Raw genomic sequence first — 11,213 nt, 5'->3', positions numbered from 1 at the left:
GGCTAGAGGTTGAAGCTAAACACAGTTTAGGTTCATAGATCAAATTTGCGAAAAAGAAGTGAAATGTCAGATGAGTGATTGGAGTATGTCCATGAGTGGCGCATTAGAGACAGGCTTTAGCTTACCCATGTTCCATCTGGGCCGAACAGTTCCAGGAAGTTACCGATGAACTCCCGTGATTTCTCCTCCCACTTCTGTATGAGGTCATGGCTCTTCTCCTCCACGCGGTAGACAAAGTGTTTACTCTTCTCCTCCACAGTCTTCACCTTCTCCTTCATACGGTCCACCTGGTTCTGCAGGCGGTACTTCTTCTCCTGAGGTTGTAGAAAGGTTGTAGGAATGTTGTAGGAACGTAACTGACATACAGGTAACTGCCAAAATAAAGGTAATACCAACATAGTGTCTTAAAAGGGCATTGGGCCACCACAGAACAGCTGCAATGTGCCTTGGCATATATTCTACAAGTGTCTGGAACTCTATTGGAGGGATGTGACACCATTGTTCCACAAGAAATTCCATCATATGGTGTTTTTCTTGATGGTGGTGGAAAACGCTGTCTCAGGCGCCGCTCCCATAAGTGTTCAGTTGGGTTGAGAGCTGGTGACAGACGGCCATGGCATATGGTGAAACATCAGCAAGTTGAGCAGTCTTCGTCACTGAAGCTCTGGCCAAACGTGCCCCAACAATCCTCCCTCTTTCGAAGTCACTGAGATCTCTTCTTCTAGCCATGGTAGCCAAAATAATGGGCAACTGTACCTGCTCAGCATTTTTATACATGACCCTAAGCATGATGTGATGTTAATTCCACACCTTTGTGCAAGCACCTGCTTTCAATATACTTTGTATCCCTAATTAACTCAGGTGTTTCTGTTATTTTGTCAGTTACCTATATGTGTCTCTCAACAAATACAGACAGAACATACTGTATGTCTGTTTGTGTGTTCGTTGAAAGACATCAGTTATGTTCTCAGTGTATGGAGTACACACACGTTATTTTTAAGGTAGACACACACACTTACGTTGATGAAGCTGACATTGAGCTCTTTAGCGGTGTAGCCCCGCTGTAGATTGCGTCTAGCGTAGAGGTCGTAGTCTCGTACAATACGAGTGATCAGGTCAGAGGTCGAGATACCCTCTGTCCTCTGAGTTGGCACGAACATGCCTGGAACACACACACACACATAGACGAACATGAACACACACACACACACACATGAACACGCAAACACACATTATAAATACACACATGTACGAACATGAACACACACACATTATAAATACATTATAAACATGCACACAGGAACACATACACTGATCATAAATACAGCTTCACACACACACACTCACCTGCCTCCTTGATGTGTTTGTAGACGTCCTCAGTTCCTGCTGAGGAGTATGGGATATCGTCATGAGCCACAAAATCGATCTGAGAAACAATCAGAACACAAGACAAGAATCTATACACAATCTCTATACAGTCTATACACAGTCTATACCCCATCTCTACACAGTCTACACACAATATATACCCCATCTCTACACAATCTCTATACACAGTCTACACATAGCACGGGAGAAACAAAATAACACATGCAGATAAACTGACACACAGAAAAGAGACATTCCTGCATGCATCATAAATAGTCTCTACACACACACACACACACACAGAAAGCTTTGATGGGAATAGACAAACACACACCTTGTGCTTTTCCAGGAAGTCCTGTGTGAGCGTCCATGGTGCATCTCGGACCACTTCGTCGACATAGCGACAGTGTCTCAGAGCCTCGTACCGCTCATCCTCCGTCATCACAGTGAAACCCTTATACTTATGGGTCAGCTCATCACTACACACTGACACACACAGACAAACAAGCATACACAGACAAACAAACACACATGAAACAGGTACAAAGAAACAGATAGCAAAACATGTATGAGTTATTCATACTAAGAGTCATTATATCCACATGTTTATGAATGTGTGTGTTTGTGTACATATCTACATGTGTGTGTGCATACCTCCCACTATGAGGTATGCATTGGGGAAGAGGTTCTTGGCCTGCATCAGAGCTCTGGCATGGCCGGAGTGGAACAAATCAAATATCCCATCTGCATATACACGCACTGGACGGTCTACTGTAGAGGACAGACACACAGAGTGTACATCTAACACATACTCTCTCCTCTCCTCTCCTGATGATGTTGTAAGTGAATGTGAGGAGAGGAGGAGAGGAGGTGGAAAAGGAGAGGAGATGGTTATGAGGGAAGATGCTGAGGATGGTAGGAAGAGAGGATGAAGAATGAGGATGAGAGGAGGAATAGTGAGAAAAGAGTGATAGAGGGGCGCGTAACAGAGGATGAGAGGAGGTATACCTGGGGTCCCTCTGCGGGCTTGAGCAATGGAGAGTCTCTCATGAGGGGCGTGACACTCACAGCTGGTGTCCTTAGCAAAGAGAGCAGGCTCAGTCAGCATCTGAGAGAGGGATGAGAGATTGAACTGTTACGTGCTTTTTGTTCAGTATAATAGTGCTAACAACAGCATATTAGAACAGCACATGCATCCAATTCAAACCCCTACAAAACTCACTCCTCACAACAAACCAAAAATGGTATGGAGTCTGAGACACAACATTATAGGTGAAGAGTGTGTTAAGGAGGGGAAGAAAAGGATGGAAATAATGTGATAAAACCTGAAAACATGTAATTTGAGAGGGGTATGAAGAGAAGAACAGGAGATACAGGGAAGGATAGTGAGATAAAAAGAGGAGAGAAGGAAGGCGATGGAGGAGAGAAGGAAAGTTGAATGACATTCATGTCCCCTTCTGGATAGTCATCCCCTGTCTCTCTCTGGCACAATTCCAGTAATTAGATTATTGATCAGGCCTGATATCTATTCTCTATCACAACTATTGATTACATGATGAGGGAACGAGCAGCACCCAGTGCTATTGATCTGCTACTGGCTAAAATGGAACTTCATCCCTCCCTCTACCAACACCTCGTTTTCCATCTCTCTCTCTCTCTCTCTAGGGGGGAGAGAAAAAGGAATTGGAACATGCATGACTTTCTGTCCCCAGTAACTTCTTGGATCCACTCCCAAACACAGGAGAGAACAGACATATACTGGAGACTATATGTTACCCTGGGAGACTAGATCTTATTCACAGAGAGAGATAATGGGATGTTAGATTGTTCATATTAATACATGTCTACATTTGTCATCCTTAACACTGAATATTTAAAGGTAGTTCCACCTCTACATATTCCATTTGGATAAGGGATGATGAAGAACAGAAAGGAGGTGGAGATGATCATAACATCATCAGATGGTCTTGGCTAGCAACCGCCTTGTGAGCTCCCATCCCCATAGTAACAGATCGGACAGAACAGAACAGTGAGGAGGACGCACTGAGGTAACGTTTCTCCCACAATCCACTGCAAGGTGAGAAGGGGGAGGAGCCCAGTGTGGACAAAGGGCAGGCGGTGGCCTCGGACGATCGACAGATCAGATTGACAGCAGCGAATGTGCTCACTAAAGCCCTGAAACTGGCACAGCAGACATCTGGTCTAAGAAGGATTAACTAAAATAAAAAAAACTCAACTAAAAAAAACAACCACAACGCTGTGATGGTAGCACACAGGAGGAAAGAAAGAGAGGGAGAGGCACAGGGATGTGGGAATAGGGAGGAGGATATGATGAAGAGAAGGAGAGAGGCACAGGGGTGTGGGAATAGGGAGGAGGATATGATGAAGAGAAGGAGAGAGGCACAAATAATAAAAGGGAATAACAAAGACCGAGACTGAATGGAGCTGGCATGGAGCTAGCATCGCCCCTCTGTATCCTTGCGTTTTTGTGTCCTCATCAGGAGATCTATGCCAGGCTGCCTATGCCCACACACACACACCCCTGCCAATACTGCGAAACACGCCCAACCCCCCATCCTCCACACAGACACACACAGTCCATTCAACACTCAGAGCATCCCGCAAAGACACACACAGACAGTGGATCTGTTTCATAACAAGAAGACTAGCCAGCCTCTCCCTCTTTCTCTCCTTCACACACAAACACACCCTACCGTGCGCGGCTGGGGGCAGGTGTGCTCGAGCTCCTCCATGTTTCCCCTAAAGGCTCATGGGATACGGCGGCTGAACCCCGTGTCTGTGACTCAGCATCAGTGAGATGATCCCTCTCGCTCTCTCTCTCTCTATTTCGCTCTACCGCCCTCTCTTCCTCCCTCTCTTCCTCCCTCTGCCTTCTCCCCCTCCCTCTTCACTTCCCTCTGTATCCCCACCCACTCTGCCCTCTTCTCTCCCTCCCTCTATTCCACCCCTCTCTCCTCCCCCTCTCTCTTTGGCAGAGTGATCTCTCACTCACAGACCAGCAGCCAAGCGCCTCCAAACTCTAGCCATGGCGACGACAAATATGAGAGAGAGCTCCAATCAGTGCACAGATCCCACTGTATCATTTGCATAGAGAACAAGGATTGGCTGAGCTGGCTAGGACCATCCGTGAAGGACGGCATTGAGCATCAATGTCTAGGAGGCTATGTCTCATTAGTCTACAGTTGCTCTCCTCTCCTCTGAAAACACAATATAGGTGAAAGTAGTATGATACATGCACATTGAGGTTCCTCCCTGTGCGGTGTCCCAACAGTCTTAACCAGCTTCTGTTTCTTGTCCCCTTTCCTCTGACCACATCAGGATAGGTGAAAGCAGAAGGCTTTTACAGCAGTAGACACACCTATCCAGTGCTTTTGGGGACCAGTTGTTATGGGAGAAAAGAGGAGAGAACACATTTAAGAATATACAGGGAACAGTATCTGTTTTCCACTGAATTACACTGATACACAGAATAGACCTTATTACTTCTCTATCTTTACTTCTTTCTACTCCCAGACCATCCTCTCACTTTCCGTCCTTCAACCACTTAATGTAAGAGTCTCCTAGACTTTTCATCTTGAAATGAAAGTTCAAAAACATATAAGACACTGTCTCATAGTCAGAGACAACTTTAGTTGTCATGTGTTGAATTTCACTACAGCCACTAAAAGTAACATGGGAGAAAGTACCTGATAGTCCACTTAATTTCTAACATGCGAATAGCCCAAGTCCATTATGTCCCGTGCCATAATGGTCCTGACATCGTGTCATAGTACACTTAGGCTATAGGTAAGTGTACACAGTTGGTTAGCGAACTTACCGTGCCCGATTCCCTCCTGCGTCCGGCCACACCCGGTGCAACAGGATCGCATGCATACTTGTGAGTTCCATTGCTTGTACGCCCCACCATCTTGAGAGAACCGTATATGTCTGTCGTCAATCAACCATTGAGTATGTAAAAACGGTCCTGGATTTTCCCTTCCCTCGTTCCACCCGTTGCCAACAGGCAGCGAGACCCAGACACTGACACACTGCGTGCAAGTGTAGCGGACTAGACCGAGAGGCAGAGCACACGCACGAGCCTCAGGAAACACCGGCCAGTATAGAAGATTAGGGTTAGGCATCCAGGTCGGCGTTCGCATTTTTAACTGCTGGCTGGAGTCGGACACCGCACGCATGACCGACCACACTAGGGGACAGCGGGGACATATGCCTAATTCAATTGGTGGGTCTTGTTCTGCGGCCAAGTGGGTTGAACAAACGAGTAGGCTGTGTCCAGGTTACTAAGGTTTGTGGCCAAATTAGGTGTTCTCTTGAAAAAACACTGCACAGTAAAATCAAATGTATTATAAAGCCCTTCTTACAACAGCTGATATATTAAAGTGCTGTACAGAAACCCAGCCTAAAACCCCAAACAGCAAGCAATGCAGGTGTAAAAGCACCGTAGCTAGGAAAAACTCCCTAGAAAGGCCAAAACCAAGGAAGAAACCTAGAGAGGAACCAGGCTATGCCGGGTGGAGATTATAACAGGACATGGACAAGATGTTCAAATGTTCATAAATTACCAGCATGGTCAAATAATAATTATCACAGTAGTTGTCGAGGGTGCAACAAGTCAACACAAATGTCAGTTGGCTTTACATTGCCAATCATTGAGAGTATCTCTACCGCTCCTGCGGTCTCAAGAGTGTTGAAAACAGCATGTCCGGTGAACAGGTCAGGGTTCCATAGCCGCAGGCAGGACAGTTGAAACTGGAGCAGCAGCACGGCCAGGTGGACTGGGGACAGCAAGGAGTCATCATGCCAGGTAGTCCTGAGGCATGGTCCTTGGGCTCAGGTCCTCCGAGAGAGAGAGAGAAAGAAAGAGAGAATTAGAGCGAGCATACTTAAATTCACACTGGACACCGGATAAGACAGGAGAAGTACTCCAGATATAACAAACTGACCCTAGCCCCCCGACACATAGCCTCCGGTATTTATGCTGCAGTAGTTTGAGACAGGAGGGGTCAGGAGACACTGTGGCCCCATCCGATGATACCCCCGGACAGGCCCAAACAGGCAGGAAATAACCTCACCCACTTTGCCAAAGCACAGCCCCCACACCACTAGAGGGATATCTTCAACCACCAACTTACCATCCTGAGACAAGGCCGAGTAGAGTATAAATCAGTGTTAAATTAGCAGTGTCAAAACTATTTACGCCCATATATTAGTGTAATACTGGATCTTTAGGACGTCCTTACCACAAACCATAACCCCTACCCTAACCCTAACCCTTACCAGTTAAAATGTCAACTTCAATGAGGTGGTGTCAGAGGTGGGACGTCTCAAGGATCCCTGATAACAAGGGCACTGTATTTGGTTGAACAACCTGCAGTATCGAACGACCCCTAGTGTGGTTGTGGATAACCTCTAGTTATGGTGTAATTGTTTTACTCTAATTAGCTTAAGAAACATAACAAGTCAGACCAACGAATATCCGTTGTTGCCTTCAACATTATCATCAACGCCATTATGAGGCAGCACCTTGCAGCGAGGTAGCCCTTGATCATGAATCTCAGTACACATAAAGTGCATTCGGAAAGTATTCAGACCCATTTACTTTTTCCACATTTTGTTACATCCTTATTCTAAAATGGATAAAAATCTTTTTTTTTTATTCTTCTCAATCTACACACAATACCCCATAATGACAAAGCAAAAACCCGTTTTTAGAAATGTTAGCAAATGTGTAAAAGAATGTATGAAATATCACATTTAAATAAGTATTCAGACCCTTTACTAAGTACTATGTTGAAGCACCTTTGGCAGCAATTACAGCCTCAAGTCTTCTTGGGTATAACGCCAGAAGCTTGGCACACCTGCATTTGGGGAGTTTCTCCTATTCTTCTCTGTAGATCCTCTCAAGACCTGTCAGGTTGGATGGGGTCGCTGCACAGCTATTTTCAGGTCTCTCCAGAGATGTTCGATCGGCTTCAAGTCTCTGGCTGGGCCACTCAAGGACATTCAGAGACTCCTGTGTTGTCTTGGCTGTGTGCTTATGGTTGTTGTCCTGTTGGAAGGTGAATCTTTGCCTCAGTCTGAGGTCCTGAGTGCTTTGGAGTAGGTTTTCAACAAGGAGCTCTCCTTTAGATGCCTTTTCGCATACTCCAAGCGGCCTGTCATGTGTCTTTTATTGAGGAGTGATTTGCGTCTGGCCTCTACCATGAAGACCTGATTGGTGGAGTGCTGCAGAGATGGTTGTCCTTCTGGAAGGTTATCACATCTCCACAGAGGAACACTAGAAATCTGTCAGAGGGATCATCAGGCGGCCAACTCTAGGAAGAGTCTTGGTGGCTCCAAACTACAGTTGAAGTCGGAAGTTTACATACGCCTTAGCCAAATACATTTAAACTCAGTTTTTCACAATTCATGACATGTAATCCTAGTAAAAATGCTCTGTCTTAGGGCAGTTAGGCTTACCACTTTATTTTAAGAATGTGAAATGTCAGAATAATAGTAGAGAGAATGATTTATTTCAGCTTTTCTTTCTTTCATCACATTCCCAGTGGGTCAGAAGTTTACATACACGCAATTAGTATTTGGTAGCATTGCCTTTAAATTGTTTAACAAACAGATCACCGACCATTTCGAATCCCACCGTACATTCTCCGCTATGCAATCTGGTTTCAGAGCTGGTCATGGGTGCAACTCAGCCACGCTCATGGTCCTGAACGATATCTTAACCGCCATCGATAAGAAACGATACTGTGCAGCCGTATTCATTGACCTGGCCAAGGCTTTCGACTCTGTCAATCACCACATCCTTATCGGCAGACTCAACAGCCTTGGTTACTAAAATGATTGCCTCGCCTGGTTCACCAACTACTTCTCCAACAGAGTTCAGAGTGTCAAATCTGAGGGCCTGTTGTCCGGGCCTCTGGTAGTCTCTGTGGGTGCCACAGGGTTCAATTCTTGGGCCGACTCTCTTCTCTGTATACATCAATGATGTCGCTCTTGCTGCTGGTGAGTCTCTGATCCACCTCTACGCAGATGACACCATTCTGTGTACAACTCTCCTTCCGTGGCCTCCAACTGTTCTTAAATACAAGTAAAACTAAATGCATGCTCTTCAACCGATCGCTGCCTGCACCTGCCCGCCCGTCCAGCATCACTACTCTGGACGGTTCTGACTTAGAATATGTGGACAACTACAAATACCTAGGTGTCTGGTTAGACTGTAAACTCTCCTTCCAGACTCACATAAAACATCTCCAATCCAAAGTTAAATCTAGAATTGGCTTCCTATTTCGCAACAAGGCATCCTTCACTCATGCTGCCAAACATACCCTTGTAAAACTGACCATCCCACCGATCCTCGACTTCGGCGATGTCATTTACAAAATAGCCTCCAACACCCTACTCAACAAATCGGATGTTGTCTATCACATTCCATCCGTTTTGTCACCAAAGCCCCATATACTACCCACCACTGCGACCTGTATGCTCTTGTTGTCTGGCCCTCGCTTCATACTCGTCGCCGAGCCCACTGGCTCCAGGTCATCGACAAGTCCCTCCTTATCTCTGCTCGCTGGTCACCATAGCAGCACCCACCCATAGCACGTGTTACAGCAGGTATATCTCACTTGTCATCCCCAAAGCCAATTCCTCTTTTGGCCGCCTCTCCTTCCAGTTCTCTGCTGCCAATGACTGGAACGAACTACAAAAATCTCTGGAACTGGAAACACTTATCTCCCTCACTAGCTTTAAGCACCAGCTGTCAGAGCAGCTCACAGATTACTGCACCTGTACATAGCCCATCTATAATTTAGTCCAGACAACTACCTCTCCCCCTACTGTATTTATTTATTTTGCTCCTTTGCACCCCAGTATTTCTACTTTGCACACTCATCTAGTGTCAAATCTACCAGTGTTTTAATTGCTATATTGTATTTACTTCGCCACCGTGGCCTATTTATTGCCTTTACCTCCCTTATCTCACTTAATTTGCTCACATTGTATATATACTTATTTTTCTACTGTATTATTGACTTTATGTTTGTTTTACTCCATGTTTAACTCTGTGTTGTTATGTGTCGAACTGCTTTGCTTTATCTTGGACAGGTCGCAGTTGTAAATGAGAACTTGTTCTCAACTTGCCTACCTGGTTAAATAAAATCAAATATAAATAATGGCATTGGCAAGCTAATTATTTTAATTATTTATTTGACAATTCCAAGTGACTGTGGCTTGCTAACCTAGCTAGCTAGCCAACTCCACATCATGGATTGGTTTTCCCAAGTGGCTGTTCTCTTTCTAATTTCAATTTCTCTGGCAGTCTTTCTTGAAGGTAATTTGTCTGATAATCCCTTTAGCTAGTTCCTTTTATGGGCATTAGTTGTCTGTTCATTTCCAATGATGTCCCTTACAAAAAAAGATTGCAGTCAGAATGCAATTTAGCTGCAGATACTGTGTCCAAAATTTAAAAAAAAGTTTACTGCAGTAATCTTGCAGTGTAACTGCAGTTACAGTGCAGGATAACTGCAGTTCAGCTGCAGTACATTACAGTTATTCTGCAATCACTGCGTCCAAAATACCACAGTCGACTGCAGTTACTGCACTTTTACTGCAGTTTCAATAATTCAGTTATTCAGTTATTCCGGTCATTTTTTTTCCATTTTTAGATTACTTGCATTTCATTGTTGGTGCGACAAAAGGTACATCAGCCAGCAAGCTTGTTAGGACTGGGGGTGAACTCATGGGGATTTGACATAAACAAGGGGGTGTTTATTGACACATGGAACTGGTTGGTGGTTTGTTTGATACTACCCTTGAAGACTATCAAAGCATTATCTGTAGCTACCAACAAGCGACAGCTGGGCGATTGGGAGAGCAAATGTTGAGTAGCTAGCGAGTTATCACAGGTGTAATCAATTGGATGGAAACACAGCTGTGTCCAATTGATGCTCCATGTATATTACATCTGCGCAGTCCGTTGCGTTGCACCAGATGTCATTCATTTCAATTGGGACCGTCCGCAAAGGAATGGTATAGCAGCTACGTTGATGGCTCCGTTTGAGAAATGGCTGACGCATACATTGCATTTCTTCAAACTTTGCGTCGTCTTTAGTGCAGCCAGAGTCCATCAATTTTAACAGGAAGTTACCAAAACACAGAACGAGTTGAAAATTATGTGGTTTTTGGGGATGGCTTTATGGAATAACTTGCAACTTGTAAACAATTATCCATTCCTAAGTTAGTACTATATTAATAGTAATGTTAAATAATAGACAGTGGCTGTTTATTATATTATGACTGGTGCTTCCATTTTTGTCATGGTAATGATGTTTGTTTTGATAAAAAAATATTTGGTGGAGGTGGCTAACTACAGTACAGTATCTTCAACCTTGCTTTCAGCTCAGCCTGGTCACTTGAAACAAATGTCAATTTTGCCTTTATTCCAATACATTAGATGTATCTGTTGATTTATAATTGTTTGCTTTTGTCAGTCAGCTGTTTAGAGCATTCATCGCTTTGTTTTCCATGTGCATGCGGGTATTGATATTCTCTGTGCAGTCCTTGGCCAGAAAAAGTATACCCTTTATTTAGTGTTATTGATCAGCTGATGTGTCACGTTCTGACCTTAGTTTATTTTTATGTCTTTGTGTTAGTTTGGTCAGGGCGTGTGTTGGGGTGGGTAGTCTGTTCTTTTTTCTATGTTATATTTCTATGTCTTGGCCTGGTATGGTTCTCAATCAGGGACAGCTGTCTATTGTTGTCTCTGATTGAGAACCATACTTAAGTACCCTTTCCCCCCACCTGTTTTGTGGGAAGTTAACTTTGTCTTT

General features: G+C 44.5%; 1 protein-coding gene across 3 annotated transcripts in view; it reads right to left on the bottom strand.

Moving 5' to 3' along the window:
* LOC118361658 (choline-phosphate cytidylyltransferase B-like) overlaps positions 1-11,213 on the bottom strand; it is a 32,805-nt gene that overhangs the window by 2,036 nt on the left and 19,556 nt on the right. Inside the window, exons 1-7 of one of the 3 annotated variants that reach the window (XM_035741770.2) lie at positions 5,207-5,550; positions 2,377-2,476; positions 2,023-2,139; positions 1,703-1,854; positions 1,348-1,426; positions 1,020-1,162; positions 126-314 (exon numbers count right to left, since the gene is read on the bottom strand). In XM_035741770.2, coding sequence (XP_035597663.1) covers positions 126-314; positions 1,020-1,162; positions 1,348-1,426; positions 1,703-1,854; positions 2,023-2,139; positions 2,377-2,476; positions 5,207-5,296 — 870 coding nt within the window. In that variant the 5' untranslated portion in view covers positions 5,297-5,550. Of the gene's footprint in view, positions 1-125; positions 315-1,019; positions 1,163-1,347; positions 1,427-1,702; positions 1,855-2,022; positions 2,140-2,376; positions 2,477-4,082; positions 4,261-5,206; positions 5,551-11,213 lie in introns of those variants that run through there. The other 2 variants (XM_035741772.2, XM_035741771.2) reach the window with 2 other exon arrangements.

The sequence above is a fragment of the Oncorhynchus keta genome, chromosome 28 (assembly GCF_023373465.1).
Source record: "Oncorhynchus keta strain PuntledgeMale-10-30-2019 chromosome 28, Oket_V2, whole genome shotgun sequence".
In the NCBI taxonomy this organism is placed as follows: Eukaryota; Metazoa; Chordata; class Actinopteri; order Salmoniformes; family Salmonidae; genus Oncorhynchus; species Oncorhynchus keta.
The sequence above is the reverse complement of the archived record's forward strand: the minus strand, read 5'-3'. Positions and strand labels throughout refer to the sequence as shown.